This window comes from Cenococcum geophilum (genome assembly GCF_001692895.1).
Source record: "Cenococcum geophilum 1.58 unplaced genomic scaffold K441scaffold_7, whole genome shotgun sequence".
Taxonomy (NCBI): domain Eukaryota; kingdom Fungi; phylum Ascomycota; class Dothideomycetes; order Gloniales; family Gloniaceae; genus Cenococcum; species Cenococcum geophilum.
Genome location: NW_027137565.1, coordinates 106,706 through 128,535, shown reverse-complemented (window position 1 = coordinate 128,535; position 21,830 = coordinate 106,706). Strand labels below are relative to the sequence as shown.

At 43.1% G+C, this 21,830-nt stretch overlaps 2 protein-coding genes across 2 annotated transcripts; both read right to left on the bottom strand.

The window, feature by feature from the left end:
* Positions 1 to 7,696: 7,696 nt before the first annotated feature.
* On the bottom strand, positions 7,697 to 9,058 carry K441DRAFT_654228 (uncharacterized protein). Its single transcript, XM_067647661.1, has one exon. It carries the CDS (start codon positions 9,007 to 9,009, stop codon positions 7,834 to 7,836), a length of 1,176 nt encoding a protein of 391 aa, XP_067507725.1. The 5' UTR covers positions 9,010 to 9,058; the 3' UTR covers positions 7,697 to 7,833.
* A 9,891-nt stretch (positions 9,059 to 18,949) lies between these two features.
* On the bottom strand, positions 18,950 to 21,296 carry K441DRAFT_654226 (uncharacterized protein). Its single transcript, XM_067647660.1, has one exon. The coding sequence runs from the start codon at positions 21,178 to 21,180 to the stop codon at positions 19,348 to 19,350; it is 1,833 nt and encodes a 610-aa protein (XP_067507724.1). The 5' UTR covers positions 21,181 to 21,296; the 3' UTR covers positions 18,950 to 19,347.
* Between the last annotated feature and the right edge of the window lie 534 nt (positions 21,297 to 21,830).

The window sequence follows — 21,830 nt, the reverse complement described above, 5'->3', positions numbered from 1 at the left end:
CTACAAGGTAGGAGCTCTTTAGCTTCTCTATCTATTGCATTAAATAATAACGTTGTAGCTATATTATATGGGATATTAGATATAGGCAGTCGGTCGCATTTTATTTAAAATATACTAAAATTACCTTTTTTACTACCGTACCTTAACCCTTTTATAACGTCTAGTTATTATAAAAATACTACAAGGTTGGAGCTCTTTAGCTTCTCTATTTATTGCATTAAATAATAACGTTATAGCTATATTATATGGGATATTAGATATAGGTAGTTGGTCGCACTTTATCTAAATGTGACGGCGCTGGAGCGCGTCACCTAGTCAGGGGTTCGCTTAAGACTTGGCGTGTGTATATAGACGTGGCCTCACCNCCTTCTCTTGCTCCTTAGCTTAATATCTTCGTAATACAGCATTCGTTCGCTTGATCTTGCAAGCATTCGTTCAAGTCTCTGTTGAGACATTTGTTCGATGGTTCGAGCCGTCACACTAAACTCATTACTTTAAAATCTTATAAGTCGACCTAAAAAAGTCACTTTATATTTTTCTACCTGTAATTTTAATAACTTACTTTTATACTATAGGGTTTTTATATAAATATTTTTAAAAAGTAGCTTTAGTTATATAATTGATTAGATTTTTAAAAATACGTTATTTAGGGTAAAAGTAGGGCAGTAGAAAAGGTGGGAAAGAGATACTAATCTTAAGTTAACCTCTATATATTTTCGTATTAAAGGCCCTTAAATAGTAAACAAGATAGCGCTTATAAGTATAGGGGTTATATAACGCTAGTAGGGGTTTAATAAAGCTAGTAGGGGTTTTATATAAAGCTATACTAGTTAAGTACTAGTGAGATTTATCTTGTTTACCACTTAAGTTATATTAGGGCACTAAGCAGGCTAATAGAATAATACATATAATGCTCTATAAGGAAGCTTAGGGGCTTAAAGGCCCTAAGAAGATATCTATCACATATTGGGGGGGGTTATTTAGCTCGGTTACGGCCCAGGTTAATACGAGGTTAGGGCCACCCCTGCTGATAATTGGCGCGAACCCCGCACGAGGTCACGCAGCGACCGCCCCCGAGTACCTTTGCACGCGATTTTGGGCGAAAAGGTACATAATTTAAGTTAGATCGGTACTTCTGGACGGTCGCGTAATGTTACTCTAAATTTNAAACACCNAAACGCGTGCCATTCCTATATTAAGGCGTCTTAGTTACTATAATATAGTCCTATATTGAGACGTCTCGGTCGCTAAAGTATAGTCCTACATCGAGGCGTCTTAGTCACTATAGTATAGTCTTATATTAAGGCGTCTCGGTTACTGCAGTATAGTCTTATATTAAGGCGTCTCGGTCACTACAGTAGTCCTATATTAAGACGTCTCGGTTGCTGCAGTGCAGTCCTATATTAAGGCGTCTCGGTTACTATAGTAGTCCTATAGTGAGATAGTATTACATATATATATATACTGTTTAATATAAAGCCTTTCTCTCCCTCCCCCGCCCTAAGAGCTAGTAGTTAGATATTCTTATAAAGCCAATCTAAAGAACGCCGGCCCCGTAGCTGCTCTAGCTGGTTAATAGCCTATCTCTTATCTCTTGCCGTACCGTCTTCTACGCGCCGTCTTATATCCTTAATTATCCTACGGCGACGGCTATAGAATATAGCCTCGCCGTTAACCCGCTAGCGCGCCCCCTAGCAGCGATTAAGAGCTTCAATTAACGGCCTACCCGCTAGCCCTAAAGTCCACTTAGCCTAGAGCTAGAATACCGAATTGCCGCCCCAAAGCATCTTATATTTTCTTGGCGGCGCCTACAGGTTAAGGATAAATAGGAGAAGTGGTTGAGTATCTACTTGCGCCTACGCTAGCGGGGGCGGCGCGGATATAGTAGATAGCTAAGCGGGTAGTGCGGATATAGTAGACAGCTAAGTGGGGGGTGCGGATATAGCAGACAGCTAAGCAGGGGGTGTGGATATAGCAGACAGCTAAGTAGGGGGTGCGGATATAGCAGATAGCGAAGCGGGGGGTGTGGATATAGTAGATAGCTAAGCGGGCGGTGCGGATATAGTAGATAGCTAAGCAGGTGGCGCGGATATGGTAGATGTTATAGTAGACATTATGGTAGACGGTGGATGTACGGACTCCATAGGCCCTATCTAGATGCCTGTCTTTCCTTACTAGATCTATATAGGTGTAGGTATAAATAATACTAATGACCTTTCTATCTCGCTAAGGCGTTCTAAGATTGTATATACGTGCAACTAAACCCCCTTAATCTCTAAGATTGCGGCCTTATATCTTAGCTTAGCTACAGCCTTATAGGCGGGCCAGTATTTCCGTATTATTAGTTTATTTAGCGTAACTATGTTAGCTAGCGAGCTTTCTACCCGTGCGGTAAACCTCTGGTACTCCTCGCAGCTAAAGAGGAAGTCCTTCTATAGGGGGTGGAGCGGGAACTGCTTACGTAGGATTACTAAGTCCTATAATAGGATTACCCTAAGTGCATAAAGGAGACGTAGAAATCCTAAGCCCATAAGGTTAAGCTATATAACCTTATTATCGGCCCTATCTAGGTAGTAGGTCTCCATGCGTTTTAGCCAGACGTTAGTCTCGGGCCATATCTTTAAGCAGAGGGCCTCCTCTGGCACCTCCCGCGCGTAGAGAAAAAAGTAGCCCTTTCCCTCCTTTGGGAAGCCGGCAATCGACCGTATAAACGCACGGGGTAGGTAGCTAAGGTAGGCTCCCATCATCGCGTCCGTATTCTAGCGTCCGGCCCGTCTAATTTAGGTCTCCTTAACGCCGCTAAGCTTAGTATGCCGGACGCTCTGCTTACAGGCGCTATAAGTCTTCTCTTTTAAGTAAATCCCTACCCCCTAAAACATCTTCTTATTTTATTTAAACTGCGTATAATAGCTTAGCGGCCATTATAGTACTTTAATACTGCTAGGGAAGACGTATAGGTTATAGTAGTCCTTTAGCTATTAAAAGAATGGGAAGCTTTTAGCGCCATCCTTACCCTAGCGGTTAAAGAAGTAGAAGGCTATTATAGAGAGAGGGTAGAGGATAGGGTTAGTATTACGCATACAGCCCATATACTTAACCTTGCCGTGCTAATTCTGCTTCCCCTATATTATTAATATAATTATATACGGCGCTAGCTCGTCCGGTTTAGGCCCTTTATTCTCTAGTTTAATAAGGATAAGGTTAGTAAGCTAAACGTCCCGTCTACTTTTACCCTAGGTAATGGTAGTATAGCCTAAGGAAAGGAATAGGTTAGAAAATGGTAGCTATATAGACTAGTAATATATAAACCTAATAAATACTTGGCCGCAGTTTAAAGGTAAGACTTAACTAAACCCAGCATTTTAGAGCCCGTCTCCTAGCACCAAGTAATCGCCCTTTTAAGCCCTTTAATGTTATAGCCGCCAGTAATTATAAATAGGCCTCGGTTAATAAAGTTAACGCGTTAAATCCGGTCCTTATCGCGGCGGACGCTATCTAGTATCGCCGAGAGCTTCGCCCCCTATAGCGGCTGCGAGGCTTTACCTTCTAATTGCTATGTATAGAGCTTAGTAATAGCGGAGACGTAGCTATTTACAACTGAGTATCGGACTATCTCGTTAAAAAGGGCGTCTAGGGCCTCCTTATCCCATATCTCTCCTTCCTTATCCTTTATGGCTTCTTCCCCTATAGCTGCGGCTGCCCCTGCGGCTGCCTCCCCCCCTAGCTGCCCTCCCGCCTTAGCCGTCTTCTGCCTCTTCTTCGCCCACTCACCATCTTTCTACATCTCTTTCCGTTTCGACTTGCGTTTTTAATAGCCAGCGGCCCATAATTCTCGGTTAACGACTTACTGCTCTAGAAATAGGCAAAGCTTATCTTCCGTTACCCGGGCGCCGTCCGTATTGCCTTCTAGTCTCGCGCACCAGTCTTCCCACTCTTTCTGCTTTGGCTCGTACGCCCTCGTAGTATTCTTCGAGCGCTAGGCCTTATAAATATCCTGTAGCCGCGCCGTCTGGGCCTTNAATTCGCTCTGGAGGCTATAGGGGGGGGAGGCTNGGGGGGCTTCCTTTGGCCGTAAAGTGGACCGTAGGGTAAGAAGATTCTTAAAAGACTCCATATCCGCAAGAGGTAAGGGGGAGACGCGTGAGCGCGGCGCGGGTAAATAAAGCCACCGAACGCGTAAATATCACAGGAGAAGAAGAAGAGAGCTCTATATTATAGAATTAGAATTGCGGTAGGCCTTTCTATATAAAATCAGAAGCCCCACGCGAGCCATCGCGGGCACGAGAACAGTAGAGGGTTGGAAAATGGATTGTCGAGGCGACGATAAGGTCGAAGGCGCGCTAAGGCCCTCCATACTAACCTAGTACTAACCTAGGCCTCAAAAACGCGTCCGAAAAGTAGGGGCCACCACCTAGGGGGGGTGCGATATTTGGACGATATGTCGAGGACCTTGGGGGCTCGTGCGTAACCCGAGGTTATGCCAAGCTTAACCCGGACCTCCGATACCTACACGATGGCCCGCGCGCTGTCACGTGACACGTCGCTGAGCTCAAAGAGACTGCCCAAGTACCCCCCCTACCAACACACCCCCCCAGGCTCTATGAGCTCTAGCGAATAGGAAACTCCTCCGGGATGACTATACCATGCTCCGTAAGGTCGTGGTTAATAGGTAGGGGTAGTACAAGTAGTAAGAAATGAAATTGGGAAAAATGGAAATTTCGAATATCGACGACGCTCGATCGCCCGTCTCCCATGCTGAAAAGTAGTATTAGTAAGCCTTTGAAATCTGAAACTGAGTCGATTGGTATCAATTCCGAGGTTTCGCCGGTCGTAGTATGATTTCCTAATTAGGACTAGGTGACCCAGGAGACTTTGGTGACTCCGACACCCATCTTGAACGCCTCATGGGCGACCTTTGGTAGAGCCTTCGTCAAGCCGTCTGCTGGCTGATCCATGCTCGGTATATGGTGTAGTTTAATCCTACCCCGTTCAATATCCTTGCGGAGCTTAATATCCGCATAGTGGTCCTTTGGTCTTTTGACGAATCGATGCGTCTTGACCTTCTTGTGTTGAGTCGTCTCAACAGTCAGTGTCTGCCGCCAGCGAGGAGCCTCTGGTGACTGCAGGGCTTCCTTCAACATTCGCGGTATCTTGATCTTGTGCGGAGCTTTTGGATGAGACTCCGGATGAGGCTCCAGAGGGGTCGGCTGTATATGTGCGTGAGACGAGCATGCAACTGCCGTATAATAGACCTTCTTTGGTTCAGTAGTCGCTGTCTCCACACCCCCCTCAAGCTGTTGGTCAATTCGGTAGACGCCGCTGTTATCAGAATCGACGTCGTCTTGATCGTTATGACCTTCGTCGCCCTTGGCGATCGTCGGTATTATGCTCTCCCTGCTTTGAGAGATCTGGCGCTTTGCCTTCGAGGCGTGCGCAATATATTGAGGCTTTGAAGCCTGTCGAACGACATATAGGCCGTTCTTGCAAGTCGCTCTGCCCACCACCAAATCGTCGGAGTACCGTCGAATCGTACGGCCGCCTGTTTCCTTGTCAGGCCCAATGTAGAGCTTCTTGCGCTTCTCAAGAGCCGACTCCGATAGGAGCTTGTAAGGTGATTTGGGTGCATAGTAGGCCTCAGTGGTTACCGTGCAGGTGTTGCCGTCGTCCATTAGTAGGGGTATATGTACCGTCCCTTTGCCAATCGCATAGTGGATAGTCCCCCCTGACGTTCCTATTTCGTAAGGTGGCAATAAGGTCTTGTACTCAATGAACTGACTTTGTTCATTGCTTATTGTAATATTGGAACAGGAATCAAGGAACCAGTCGTCCTGATTGCTGTCGCCCAAGTCGTCGACTATGGCCATGCTGCTGATGAATAGGCCTTCTGCCGAGCCTCTGCCTGTCGTTCCGACTTGATGATTCGAATTCGATGTAGTCTCTACCCCATCCTGGGGTGGATCTATGCATAAAATATGCTTTTTGTAAGGCCTCCACGCCGGGTATCGAAGCTCCGGGTGAAGGTAGAAACACCTCTCCTTGTCGCCAGGGTGCTTGCCATTGCAATGTGAGCAGCGCTCAAGTTCCTTTTCTTCTGAATTGGATTTTGGTTGATCGTCTGGCTTCTTGCTGACTGAGGACATCGCGATGGAGGTATCTGGTCGAGTACGACTCTCGTCCATAAGGTCGCTCACCAGTTCCTCTATTGTAATAAGGTCTTCCTCCCTTGTGACTCTCCTGGCTGCCTCTCGTCGATTAGCTGTCCAAATAGGAAACTCCTCTTCCACCGCGTGAAGCAATCGGGCGTGCGCCTGCTTCCTTGATATCGGCATTGACGCTGCATTTGATTTTCTCATGCCTGAGACGAAGGCTTCTGCGTAGGCTTCGAGCGAGGTGTAGTCTTTGCGACTAAGATCGAGCCATTGGTTCCATATTTGGTAGTCGTGAACGAGACCTTGCGCGGTACAGAGTGATCGAATTGAGTCAAGCAGGTCCTTGATGGAATCTCGCGGCTTGCCCGATGCGGCGAGACGATCGCGAATCGATTCTGACACTGCTCCCTCTATTATCTCAAGTCCCATTATCTGTTTATGTCGCCATTCTCGGCGTTCGTTCGTATTCGTTGGCGGCTCTACAGCCGTACCTTGTATCATTGGTAGGAGGTCATGAAGCTCAAGTCGTCGTACGATTCGACGATACCATTCTTCGTAATTGCTGTCCCCTTTCAATACAGGAACAGCCCCAAGAGAGCTCTGGTATTCCTTCTTCTTTTGTACTGTGTCCGCCATGGTATGCAATCAATCGGTTTAACCGTATCGTGCGTGGCGTGTATTTGTATTGGTTTGTTATGAATTTCTGTCGCACCGTGCCGGCTCTGAATTCGAGGGTATGTGGCTTCGTGTCGACCAGTCAATTAGAAAATAAAATGGCAGCTGATAGAGCTTTGATGGAAGCTGCAAGAGGGCTCATAACCTGTCAGGGCACTGAGCAGGCTGATGGAATGATACATATGATGCTCTATGAGGAAGCTCAGGGGCTCGAAGGCCCCGAGAAGATATCTACACGATGGCCCGCGCGCTGTCACGTGACACGTCGCTGAGCTCAAAGAGACTGCCCAAGTACCCCCCCTACCAACAAGTTGCTTATTAAGATAAATATAACGTAGCATATGGGGTTTTGCTCGTCCCTAGGTTTTGCTTATTTTAAATATTAAAATACGCAAGTAGGCCCCACCAAAAATCACAAAAATCGCAGTGTAATATCTTAATAACCACTTAATAATAACTTCTAAAAATTTAAATTTGGACTTTTATATACGCCCTATAGCTCCTATTAAAGTTATATAATAATTAGTTAAGTAGTTTTTAAGATATTATAATTTAGGGGCTAAAATAAGGCTAAAATACTATATCTTAAAAACCACTTAACTAATTACTATGCAACTTTAATAGAAGCTGTAAAGTGTATATAAAAGTCTAAATCTAAAATTTTAGAAGTTATTATTAAGTGGTTGTTGAGATATTACACTGCGATTTTTGTAATTTTTGGTGGGGCCTGCTTGCGCATTTAGATGTTCAAAACGAGCAAAACCCAAGGACGAGCAAAACCCCGTGTGCCACATTAATCGATAAGCAAGTGGGCAGTACAAGCATGTGGCCCAAAAACCCCAAAAAAGGTTCTTTAATATCTTAACAACGGCTTAATAATAAATAATAAATAATTATAATTAGACTTTTATACTTACTTTAAGACCCTAATTAAAGTTTTAAAGCAATTTAATAAGTGGTTTTTAAGATATAATAATTGGGAAATTTTTTTAGCAACCGTTCCCTAACCCTAGCTGCTAGGGGCCCGGCTACGCTCGGGCCAGGTCTGAGGCCTAAGACTAGGTGTGGCCATGGAGTTCTGGGCATGATCCCTCAATTTCTGCCTCACAAAGTGCTCGACTTTTCTCCGACCCTCAGAGACAGATGAAGCGATTGAACTTCCCAGCTGGGCGACCACTCTATTCCCGCTGCCATCGTCAAAGCATACGCTGTTGTGACTAGACAACTCTCTAGCAATCCATTCCTGTGTCGTTCCGATATGCTCAGCCCCGCCAAAACGATACAGATGCATGGCGAGCATGGCGTATAGTTGGTAACCCAGCCAGACCCACTGAATAGTGGTAGGAGCAAAAATGAAGGCGATCAGCCCTCCAGGATATACCACAATGGAGCCAACGACGGTAAACATAGATATTACTTCCCGAACACGATCTCCAAAGGCGCCCTTCCGATGGCGAATAGGATGACCGTAATGTCGAAAGAACTGAAGGACTAGCTCAGACGGCCCTTCAATCAAAAGAAAGCCCTTAGAGAAGTCTTCAACTTCACACAACAATTGTTCGTCCTTTGGCCTGTTTGATAGTGGCGTCTTCCCCCCGTGCTCCGGTGCAGTCCGTACTGACGAAGGTTCGACCGACTTCCGCCGAACACGGCAAAAAAGTCCTACAAGTTTGAGAAGTAAAGGAGCAAGGTACCAAATAGAGAAGAGACTCCTCCAGACGGTAGCGTTAACAATCCCAACAGCGAGTGTAATGATCTCGCTCGCTATTATGGCTGCAATATACCGGAATTTCAGTCGGCCAATATCGCCATCAACTATTGGCAGGTTCTCGGCAACAGTAGAATCCGCTCTCAAAATATTGAGTACGAACACAGGGCGCTGTGCTCTGACTTCCTGCACGACTCTTGCCGCCGATTCGTCGTCTCCTGGTGTGGCAGGATCCACCGTGTCGATTCGGGGCTGCCAGGGAATAAGACCTAGCACCGTAATCCAGAAGGCGTTCCGCGCCGCTTTTCTCTCACTCTTACTGCCGTCGGCCATCCGCATGACGTAGTGATGTCCTGTATCATTGTAGAAAGCCGTCCCGAGCATGTCGCCACGGCAATAGCCTTTCCACAGGCCGGCGAAAACGAGCCTATCCAGGGCCTCGACAGCAGCCTTATGAATAGGCCCGCCGATAGGCATCAGGAAAACAATGGCAATGAGAGATTTCAGGCTCCGGATGTTGTAGAATCGTGATGGCCATAACATGCGATGGAATATGGAGGCTGAGGCTACCTCCGTGCCTAGGTAGCCGACTATGGTGCCTAGGGCCGTAAATGCGGCAATAGACAGTGTGTTCGCGTCGGCCCCCATGCTTGATTGTTTGTGTTGGAGCTTATAGGTTTAGTAGTTAAGGATTGTGTTGTGCTTAATGGGCATCAAATTTATTCAATGACGGAGACGTCATAAATTAGACGCTCCGTAGTAGAATTTGGTTACGGGGCAGGGGAAGCACGTGGAACGGCTCCCTATGCCCCTAACGTGTTTTATCAGTCATCCAGTAGCCCCAAAAACTACCAAAAATTGGAAAAACTGTACCTTAATATCTTAATAATGACTTAATAATAAATTCCAAAATTTTATAATTAGCCTTTTATACCTATTTTAAACCTATTATTAGATTTAAAAAATAACCTATTAAGTAGCTTTAAAAATATCGTAAATATCGCAATTTATCTTAAAATTGGGAGCTAAAACTTAATATACTAGAACTTTATTAAAAGTCTTAATATAGGTATAAAAGGCTAATTATAACATTTTGGAATTTATTATTAAGCTATTATTAAGATATTAAGGTATAGTTTTTTTTATTTTTAGTGGTTTTTAGGGCTATTAGATGTCTATCACATATCGGGGGGGCTGATTTGGCGCGGTTACAACCCGGGTTAATACAAGGTTAAGGCTACCCCTGCTAATAACGCGCCCGAACCCCACACGAGGTCGCGCAGCGACCGCCCCCAAGTACTTTCGCACGCGATTTTAGGCGAAAAGGTACATAATTTATATTAGATCGGTACTTCTGGACGGTCGCGTAATATTACTCTAAATTTATAACACCTAAACAGGCTCTATTCCTATATTAAGGCGTCTTAGTTACTATAGTATAGTCCTATATTAAGACGTCTCGGTCACTAATATAGTCTTATATTAAAACGTCTTAGTTACTATAGTGCAGTTATATATTAAGGTGTCTTAGTTACTACAGTATAATCGTATATAGAGGCGTCTTAGTTACCGTAGTATAGTTATATATTAAGGCGTCTTAGTTACTATAGTAAAATAACTATTTAGATATTCTTATAAAGCTAATCTAAAGAACGCCGACCTTGTAGCTATTCTAGCTAGTTAATAGCCTATCTCTTATCTCTTACTATACCATCTTCTACGCGCCGTCTTATATCCTTAATTATCCTATAGTAACGGCTATAGAATATAGCCTCGCCGTTATCCCGCTAGTGTGCCCCCTAGTAATAATTAAGAGCTTTAATTAACGGCCTACCTGCTAGCCCTAAAGTCTACTTAATCTAAAGCTAGAAGACTAAATTACCACCTTAAAGTATTTTATATTTCCTTAGCGGCGCCTATAGGTTAAGGATAAATAGGAGAGATAGTTAAGTATTAGCTTATACCTACGCTAGGAGGGGCAATACAGATATAGTAAATAGCTAAATAGGTAGTGCGGATATTATAGACAGCTAAGTAAATAGTGCGGATATTATAGACAGCGGCTAAGTAGGTAGTATAGATATTATAAACGGCTAAGCAGGCGGCGTAAATATAGTAGATATTATAGTAAACGGCGTAGGCTTGCCTAAAGGTAGATATATAGACTCTATAGGCCCTATCTAGATACCCGTCTTCCCTTACTAGATCTATATAAATATAAATAATGCTAATAACCTTTCTATTTCGCTAAGGCGTTTTAAGATTATCTATATATATAATTAAACCCCCTTTATCTTAGAGATTGCGGTCTTATATTTTAGCTTAGCTACAGCCTTATAGGTAGGCTAATATTTCCGCATTATTAGCTTATTCGGTATAACTACGTCAGCTAGCGAGCTTTTTACCCACATAGTAAACCTCTAGTACTCCTTATAACCAAAAAGGGGGTCCTTCTATAGGGGGTAGAGCGGGAACTACTTATATAGGATTACTAAGTCCTATAATAGGATTACCCTAAGCGCGTAAAGAAGGCGTAAAAATCTTAAGCCTATAAGGTTAAGCTATATAACCTTATTATCGGCCCTACCTAGGTAGTAGGCCTTTATATATTTTAGCTAGACGTTAGTCTTAGGCCATATCTTTAAATAAAGGGCCTCCTTTAGCACCTCCCGTGCGTAGGGGAGAAAGTAGCCCTTTTTTTCCTTTAGAAAGCTAGCGATTAACTATATAAACGTATAGAGTAGGTAGCTAAGGTAGGCTCCTATTATCGCGTCTATATTTTAGCGTCCAGCCCATCTAATTTAAGTCTCCTTAACGCCGCTAAGCTTAGTATACTAAACGCTCTGCTTATAGGCGCTATAGGTCTTCTCCTTTAAGTAAATTCCTACCCCCTAGAACATCTTTTTATTCTATTTAAACTGCGTATAATAGCTTAGCGGCTATTANNGTACTTTAATACTANTAGGGAAGACGTATAGGTTATAGTANTCCTNNNGCTNCTAAAAGGATNNNAAGCTTTTAGCGCNNTCTTTACCCTAGCGGTTAAAGAAGTAGAAGGCTACTATAGAGAGGGGGTAAAGGATAGGGTTGGCGTTCCGTATATAGCCTATATACTTAACCTTACTATACTAATTCTGCTTCCCTTATATTATTAATATAATTATATATAGCGCTAACTTATTCAGTTTAGGCCCTTTATTCTCTAGTTTAATAAAAATAAAGTTAGTAAGCTAAATATCTTATCTACTTTTACTATAGGTAATAGTAGTATAGCCTAAGGAACGGGTTAGAAAACGGCAGCTATATAGACTAGGTAGGGTATATATAAACCTAATAAATACTTAGCTATAGTTTAAAGGTAAGACTTAACTAAACCTAGTATCTTAGAGCCTATCTCCTAGTACTAAGTAATTGCCTTTTTAAGCCCTTTAACGTTATAGCCGCTAGTAATTATAAATAGGCCTTAATTAATAAAGTTAACGCGTTAAATCTAGTCTTTATTACGGCGGACGCTATCTAGTACTACTAAAAGCTTCGCCCCCCATAGCGGCTGCGAGGTCTTACCTTTTAACTACTATACGTAAAGCTTAGTAATAGCGAAGATATAGCTATTTATAACTAAGTATTAGACTATTTTATTAAATAGGGCATCTAGAGCCTCCTTATCCCATATCTCCCCTTCCTCCTTTATAGCTTCCTCCTCTATGCCTACAGCTGCCCCTACGGCTGCCTCTACGGCTGCCCCTGTAGCTGACTTTCCCTTTAGCTACCCTACCCGCTTAGCCGTCTTCTACCTCTTCTTTACCCACTCGCTATCTTTCCATATCTTTTTCCGTTTTAACTTCCGTTTTTAATAGCTAGCAGCCTATAATTCCCAATTAATAACTTACTACTTTAGAAGTAGGTAAAGCTTATCTTTTATTACCTAGGCGCTGTTTATATTACCTTCTAGTCTTATATACTAGTCTTCCTACTTTTTCTACTTTAGCTCGTACGCCTTTATAGTATTCTTTAAGCGCTAAGCCTTATAAATATTATATAGCTATACCGTCTAGGCCATAAATTTATTCTAGAGGCTATAGGAAGAGGGGGAGAAGGAGGCTAGAGGGACTTCCTTTAACTATAAAGTAGACCGTAAGGTAAGAAGATTCTTAAAAGACTCTATCTCCGCAAGAGGTTAGGGGGAAGACGCGTAAGCGCGGCGCGGGTATAGGTAAATAAAGCCACTAAACACATAAATATTAATAAAGGAGGAGAAGAAGAGAGCTCTATATTATAGAATTAGAATTATAGTAGGCCGTTCTATATAAAACTAGAAGCCCTACGCAAGCTAGGAGCTAGCGTAGGTATAAAAATAGAAAGAAGGTTAAAAATTAGATTATTAAGGCGATAATAAGGTTAAAGGCGCGTAATAAGGTCCTTTATATTAACCTAGTACTAACCTAGGCCTTAAAAACGCGTCTAAAAAGTAGGGGCCACTACTAAAAGGGGGGGGGGAATATTTAGACGATATGTCGTGGACCTTAGGGGGTTATACGTAACCTAAGGTTATACTAAGCCTAACTCAGACCTCTAATACCTATCACATATTAGGGGGGCTGATTTAGCGCGGTTATAACCTAGGTTAATACGAGGTTAGGGCTACCCTTACTAATAACACGCCCGAACCCTATATGAGGTCGCGCAGCGACCGCCCCCAAGTACTTTCGCACGCGATTTTAGGCAAAAAGGTATATAATTTGTGTTAAATTGGTACTTCTAGATAGTTATATAATATTACTCTAAATTTATAACACCTAAACGGGCTCTATTCCTATATTAAGGCGTCTTAGTTACTATAGTATAGTCCTATATTAAGACGTCTTAGTTACTATAGTATAGTCCTATATTAAGGCGTCTTGGTTAATGCAGTATAGTCCTACATTAAGACGTTTCGGTTACTATAGTATAGTTATATATTAAGGCGTCTTAGTTACTACAGTATAGTCCTATATTAAGATATCTTAGTCACTAGTATAGTCTTATATTAAGATGTTTTAGTTACTATAGTGCAGTTATATATTAAGGTATCTTAGTTACTATAGTGTAATCGTATATAGAGGCGTCTTAGTTACCGTAGTATAGTTATATATTAAGGCGTCTTAGTTACTATAGTAAAATAACTATTTAGATATTCTTATAAAGCTAATTTAAAGAAACGCCAACCTATAGCTATTCTAGCTAGTTAATAGCTTATCTCTTATCTCTTACCATACCATCTTTTACGCGCCGTCTTATATCCTTAATTTTATAGTAATGGCTATAAAATATAGCCTCGCCGTTAACCCGCCAGCGTACCCCCTAGTAGTAATTAAGAGCTTTAATTAATGCCACCCGCTAGCCTTAAAGTTTACTTAGTCTAAAGCTAGAAGACTAAATTACCGCCTTAAAGTATTTATATTCCTTAGCAGCGCCTATAGGTTAAGGATAAATTAGAGAGATAGTTAAGTATTAGCTTATGCCTACGCTAGTAGGGTAATATAGATATAGTAGACAGCTAAGCGGGCGGGTATATAATATAATAGATAGCTAAGGCGGACGGTGCGGATATTATAGATAGCGCTAAGTAGGTAGTACGGATATATAAACGGCTAAATAGACGGCGCGGATATAGTAAACGTTATAGTAGACCGGTATAGGCTCGCTTAAAGTAGATATAGACTCCGTAGGCCCTATCTAGATACCTATCTTCCCTTACTAGATTATATAAATATAAATAATACTATAACCTTTCTATTCGCTAAGGCGTTCTAAGATTATCTACATACGTAATTAAACCCCCTTTATCTTAGAGATTGCGGCCTTATATCTTAGCTTAGCTATTGTGACGGCTCGAACCATCGAACAAATGTCTCGACAGAGACTTGAACGAATGCTTGCAAGATCAAGCGAACGAATGCTGTATTACGAAGATATTAAGCCTAAGGAGCAAGAGAAGTGGTGAGGCACGTCTATATACACACGCCAAGTCTTAAGCGAACCCCGACTAGGTACGCGCTCCAGCGCCGTCACATCACCCCCCCTTTGAAAAAGCCTTCCCTCAGGCGCATTCTCCAGTACTCGTCTACCTTGTATACAGTTGTAGTTATTTGCTGCAGGTGGGGCAGCAGTAGTCGATGAGATGCTGCAGGCAGAGCAGCGAGTGTCAGTTGGAATGCTGCAGGCAGAGCAGCAAGGGTCGATCGTAGTGCTGCGGGCGTAGCAGCAGAAGTTAATTGTGGTACTGCAGGCAAGGAGCAGTAGTGGCGAATTAAGGTTTAGCTGCAGGCAGAGCAGCAGATATCTGTTCGGGTAGTAGTACGGTACTAGCGGCGGTAACGATAGTGGTCGAGCACAGAGCTCGTCTATCGTTGTCTTGTAATAGCAGGTTGAACGTAGAGCTTGGGCATCAATTGGTCGAGTGATCGTAGGCGTAGAGGCACGATCATTGTCTCGTCGACTGTTGGCAGGGCAGCAGTCGTTTGTTGTAGCAGTACGATGCAAGCGGAAGTCGTGGATCGCAGGCGTAACGGCACGATCGTGGTCAGGTCGTAGTAGCAGGCATATTGGCGCTACTGTTGTCTAGTATATAGATCGTATGCATATCGGCACGATCGGTAGTCAATAGCAGAGTGATGCCAGCGTCGGTAGTCCTAGTCGATTTCGTTCCTCAGAGTATACGTGGCTTAGTGGCTGTCAAAAAGGACTATTTAGGTAGCAGTACGGTGCCAGCGTCCGTAGACGTACGGTCGTTCGGTCGGTCGGTCGGTCGATCGATCGTCGACAGATATACGCGTTAGACGCGTCGTCGTCATTCGGTCGATAGGTCGGTCGGTAGGCACACGCGTTCGGTTGACGGATATACGCGTTGCTTGGTCGGTCGACGAGCTCGTACGGTCGGAAAGAGGTTACTGCCCGGCACGTGCTTCCCCATAGCATAGGCGGCCGTTAGGTAGAGAATTGAAATAAAAACAAAAAGAAACATGAGGGTGCCTGCATGGTATAGGGACTAAGCTTCTCGCAACCCAGCTACCNCAGGACTTCGTGACCTGAGACATGATACCGCAGCCTGCATATGACTGGGGAGCTTAATATAATGTGACGGCTCGAACCATCGAACAAANGTCTCGACAGAGACTTGAACGAATGCTTGCAAGATCAAGCGAACGAATGCTGTATTACGAAGATATTAAGCTAAGGAGCAAGAGAAGGTGGTGAGGCCACGTCTATATACACACGCCAAGTCTTAAGCGAACCCCTGACTAGGTGACGCGCTCCAGCGCCGTCACAGCTATAGCCTTATAGGCGGGCTAATATTTCTATATTATTAGCTTATCTGGCATAACTACGTTAGCTAGCAAGCTTTCTACCCGCGTAGTAAACCTCTAATACTCCTTATAGCTAAAGAGGGGGTTCTTTTATAGGGGGTAGAGCGGGAACTACTTATATAGGATTACTAAGTCCTATAATAGGATTACCCTAAGCGTGCGGAGGAGGCGTAAAAATCCTAAGCCTATAAGGTTAAGCTATATAACCTTATTATCGGCCCTACCTAGGTAGTAGGCCTTTATGTATTTTAGCTAGATATTAGTCTTAGGCCATATCTTTAAACAGAGGGCCTTCTCTAGCACCTCCCGTGCGTAGGGGAGAAAGTAGCCCTTTTTTTCCTTTAGGAAGCTAGTAATTAACTATATAAACATATAAGGTAGGTAGCTAAGGTAGGCTCCTATTATCACGTCTATATTCTAGCGTCTAGCCTATTTAATTTAGATCTCCTTAACGCCGCTAAGCTTGGTATACTAAACGCTCTGCTTATAGGCGCTATAGGTCTTCTCCTTTAAGTAAATTCCTACCCCCTAAAATATCTTTTTATTCTATTTAAACTGCGTATAATAGCTTAGCGGCCGTTATAGTACTTTAATACTACTAGGGAAGACGTATAAGTTATAGTAGTCCTCTAGCTGCTAAAAGGATAAAAAGCTTTTAGCGCCGTCTTTACCCTAGCGGTTAAAGAAGTAGAAGGCTATTATAGAGAGGGGGTAAAGGATAGGGTTAGCGTTCCGTATATAGCCTATATACTTAACCTTACCGTACTAATTCTACTTTCCTTATATTATTAATATAATTATATACAGCGCTAACTTATCTAGTTTAGGCCCTTTATTCTTTAGTTTAATAAGAATAAGGTTAGTAAGCTAAATATCTTATTTACTTTTACTATAGGTAATAGTAGTATAGCCTAAGGAACGGGTTAGAAAACGGCAGCTATATAGACTAGGTAAGGTATATATAAACCTAATAAATACTTAGCTATAGTTTAAAGGTAAGACTTAACTAAACCTAGTATCTTAGAGCCCGTCTCCTAGTACTAAGTAATTGCCTTTTTAAGCCCTTTAATATTATAGCCGCTAGTAATTATAAATAGGCCTTAATTAATAAAGTTAACGCGTTAAATCTAGTTCTTATTACGGCGGACGCTGTCTAGTACTACTAAGAGCTTCGCCCCCTATAGCGGCTATAAGGTCTTACCCTCTAACTACTACGCGTAAAGCTTAGTAATAGCGAAGATATAGTTATTTATAACTAAGTATTAGACTATTTTATTAAATAGGGTATCTAGGGCCTCCTTATCCCATATCTCCCCTTCCTTCTTTATAGCTTCCTCCCCTATACCTATAGCTGCCCCTATAGCTGCCCCTATAGCTGCCCCTATAGCTACCCCTATAGCTAACTTCCCCTTTAGCTACCTTACCCGCTTAACTATCTTTTACCTCTTTTTTACCTACTTACTATCTTTCTATATCTCTTTCTGTTTTAACTTCCGTTTTTAATAGCTAGCAGCCTATAATTCCTAGTTAATAATTTACTACTCTAAAAATAAGTAAAGCTTATCTTCTATTACCTAGGCGCTATCTATATTACCTTCTAGTCTTATATACTAGTCTTCCCACTCTTTCTACTTTGACTCGTACGCCCTTATAGTATTCTTTAAGCGCTAAGCCTTATAAATATTATATAGCTATACCGTTTAGGCCTTAAATTTATTCTAGAGGCTATAGGAAGAGGGGGAGGAGGAGGCTAAAGGGGTTTCCTTTGACTACAAAGTAGACCGTAGGGTAAGAAGATTTTTAAAAGACTCTATCTTCGCAAGAGGTTAGGGGGAAGACGCGTAAGCGCGGCGCGGGTATAGGTAAATAAAGCCACTAAACACATAAATATTAATAAAGGAGGAGAAGAAGAGAGCTCTGTATTATAGAATTAGAATTATAGTAGGCCGTTCTATATAAAACTAGAAGCCCCACGTAAGCTAGGAGCTAGCGTAGGTATAAGAATAGGAAGAGGGTTAAAAATTAGATTATTAAGGCGATAATAAGGTTAAAGGCGCGTAATAAGATCCTCTATACTAACCTAGTACTAACTTAGGCCTTAAAAACGCGTCTAAAAAGTAGGGGCCACTACCAAAAGGGGGGGGTAATATTTAGACGATATGTCGCGGACCTTAGGGGGTTGTGCATAACCTAAGGTTATGCTAAGCCTAACCTGGACCTCTAATACCTACCTACAACTCCTAAGTAAGAAAGCACCACGTGCTAAGAGGCAAATTTTGGGACAGTGAGACTTATATTACAATAGCAATAGTAAGTAAGGAGGATTAATATTTATTACGCTAGTTAAGCGGTATATATATATATAGATAGCAACCATAAAAGAAGAGTTGCCAGTATTGGGAATAAAGGCAAGTGGTTACCACATAAGGCAAATTGCCATCACGTGTGGCAATTTGCCGTTACGTGCGGCAAGTTGCCGTCACGTGTCGCCGCGGCAGTAGCGTGGCGAGGAGCCTTAAGCTCCTCGCCCTCCCTCATTTAAGAACAACAATTATTATCATACTATCTACGAACCGTAGCTACGTGATATCACCTTGTGTAACTAACATTTATAAAAGATTTTACTATATTTAATAATAACTTTAGTAAACTTTATACTGTTTAATAACTAATTAAAATATATTACTAATATATTTAAAATTGTATACTTTATTTACTATTTTTTTTCTATTTTTTTTTTAAAACAAAGGATAACTTATAAGTTTACTTAATTTAAAGTATTTTTTAGAGGAACCCTATTATAATTACAATATATTATAATGATATTTAGATCTTACTTTAAAATTTTGCTTAAAGTTTATTTAGGGTTTATCTAGGCTATCTTTTAATACCTTTACTTCGGCTATAGGCAAAACTCCTTAATACGATACCGGGTATATAATGATATATTTGGTATTACGATCTACACGCCCTAATCATGCCCTTTTTGGTGTGACTAGCGATAATCTGACTTTGGGCGATATCGTTAAGCTCTACCACCAATATCGGTATAACTAGTTGCATGGGAAGGGGGTATATCTGGCCTATAAGGAGGGAAATCTATACCCTTTAGGCTTTAAGAACCACTTTTTGTTAAAGTTTTACTGCTTATTTACCCTACACGTGACTCTTGATATAACAATACCATTGGTATTACGATACATTTGGCGCCAAAACCCATAACGTACTAAGGAGTTTTGCCTGTAGTGGGTTAAATTAAGCGAGCGGGGTGAAGTGAGGCCTCACTTCATCTCACTCAATCGACTCTGACCTTTCCGCTCCTCGCCGCTAACCATCCAGTACCTACCTTTTCGTGTCCCTACCGTCCTATGCATCCGAGAGCCATTTCCCGACCGTCGACTGGCTGGCCAACTTCGATCTTAATGTCTAAAACGCAACAAGTGTACCAATTAGGCCCTCTACGCAACTTCTAGAAAGTCAGGTCCTTTTCCCTTCCGAACATCCTTCGGAGATAGGTCCAGCAGTCGTCCCTTTCTGTTGATAATGGAATGGGCTTCGTGATTCCCGTTGGGCCGCGATCAATGCGCATCGGATGCTGTCCTAGATAGATCCATTCCAGCTCTGGCAGCGAATCAGCGTATTTCGCAGCTATCGTAACCATTTCATTTCGATGCTGCATCTCCCATACTAGTTCGAGCTTCTTTACAGGGTCTCCTTCCCTGAAGAAGGGTTGGGCGACGAGGGTCGCCAAATTACGGGGAAACCTGTCCTCATAATAGCGCTCGGGATCCCCTTCCCCCTGAGTCTCTAGGTCTAGGTTTTGCTCAATATAAGTATCCCGGGAAAATGCGAGTTTGCGAAGATTTCGTAAATTTTGGATACAATTCTGCATAGCATCATGGTTGATGACCCACGAATGCCTCCATCCTGCTTGGCATCCCGCACTCAGACAAAGTTGCTCTAGTCTGTGTATGGTGGATATCTGATCCAGTGCGCTTTGCGGAATATGATCTTGATTCTCAGGCCATCTTAGGCTCAAAGAAATGAGATTTTTGAATTGTCTGCGGAGCAAAGGGAGTAGTTGTTCTTCAAGGAATTGAGGTGCTTCACCATCGATCCTCAATTTTCGGATGTGGGAATTCGCTTGAAGAAAGCCTAGTGAAGGGTTCATCATCTTAAGGCTACTCCACACAAATACTTCGAGATTGGGCAGATACCCACACGTGTTGAAGAAGTCTGCAACCCTCGGATTTTTACTGATATCAACCTCCAAGAACCGGATCGGGCTGGAGCCGCCCGGCTGAATTAGGATATCGAGCCAGGCAGGGTCGTACTTCATAATGCTGCCAATCTTTAGATCCTGTAACCGCCTAAAAGATGGGCGTTCGTTGACAGGGTCGGGTAGCTGAACGGACGGAGTTGATCCTAGGATGTTAAGGCATGCCCATGTGAGAGACTCCAGAGTTGGTGCTGCAAGACAAAGTAGATTGCAGATAAGTGGCGATGTGGCAACATCTTCTCCACCACCCGAAATCGTCCATATCACATCCAAATACAGTGAATTCAAGCGCCATCTACATTGGTCTGATGACAGACCAAGGGAGAACTCCTTGTCAACCGACACGCGCTGGAGAACAAGATGCCGAAGATTTGAGGAAATGATTGCCTCAAAGAAGTTCTTGTCGACGGGGGCGCCATCCGCCCAGAACAGATATTCTAAACGAGGCAAAACTTGTGTATTCGAAAGGACCAAACTGATTTTGGGCATGTACTCTTCAAAGAAAGTCTTGCATGCTTCATCAAGACGTGCCTTTCGCACGTCTGCATCTAACTGAGCGAAGTCCTCGGAAAGCTCAATCTCATGGCGATAGGTGATCCATCCAGGGTTCGTGGCGACAGTGATTTTCCGGATACAGGCCCCTATGGATGGTAGCCTAGTTTTGCCGTGGTTTTCGGAACGTTCCTCATGCTCCTTAAGGAGAACGCCGAGGATACCGATAGCGCTATCGCTGTAGTCAAGTCTGACGTTCGCAAACTGACGGGAGCGAGCAAGTTGGCGGCAGTCGCGATTGACTAGAGCGAAATTTCTCAAGTCCTCTTGAGGAACTAGCTGAATTACGTGCCATACGAGCTCGATAGGTAAGCGGGACAGTAGGAAATCGGATAAGAAAGGCCGGCCTTCGTTGATACGATCGAATGAGAGGGGGATCGGATCCTCAATTTCTTTGCCGAAGTCATCCTTTGTTCCGGAAAAGGTGGGCATCATCAAGCCCATCAGGTCGCTGTGCTGAGACGACGGCATGTTGGGAAGCTTATTCGGGTCGTTTTTGGAGGAGTACTGAGTGCACAATGCGTGATGGGAGAAGATAAAGAAGTGATATATACGTTGCGACAGAGGATTACGCAGATTAGGTGAAGTGAAGATTGCCAAGAGCGGGGAAACCCACTGATTAACCGAATCAAAGGTTGTTCCTGCGGACGACGCTAAGGCCTCGGTATATCCTCGCCAAAAAAGTCTATTCGTCCAAAGCTTCGAAAACTTTCCTCGTCACAGATGGCATTGTCAAACGAGGGTCTCGCCGGGTTCATTGGTACCTGCAAAGACACACTCCAAAATCTTAGCCTGCATCCTTGATTCCGGAAGCTGGAGAGACGTTTTTATGTTCAATTGGAGTGAGCTACCCCTGGCGAAATTATATCTCATTGCGTTGCATGAAGGCACCCATGGCGTATCATTTAGATCAATTCACCTGAAGCGTCCAATTATCGATGAGTACTGGTTCTGCGGCTTGCATCCACTTCCCGACAATGAAGAATGTGATTTCTTGCAAAGCTTCCATTACGTCGCCCGAGAGGACATAGACACGAGCGTGACTCTAGCAGATGGAGATGGCGAGGATATCCACAAATGGCCTTCTATGCTCGCAGACAATTACCAGTTGGTGGATACGG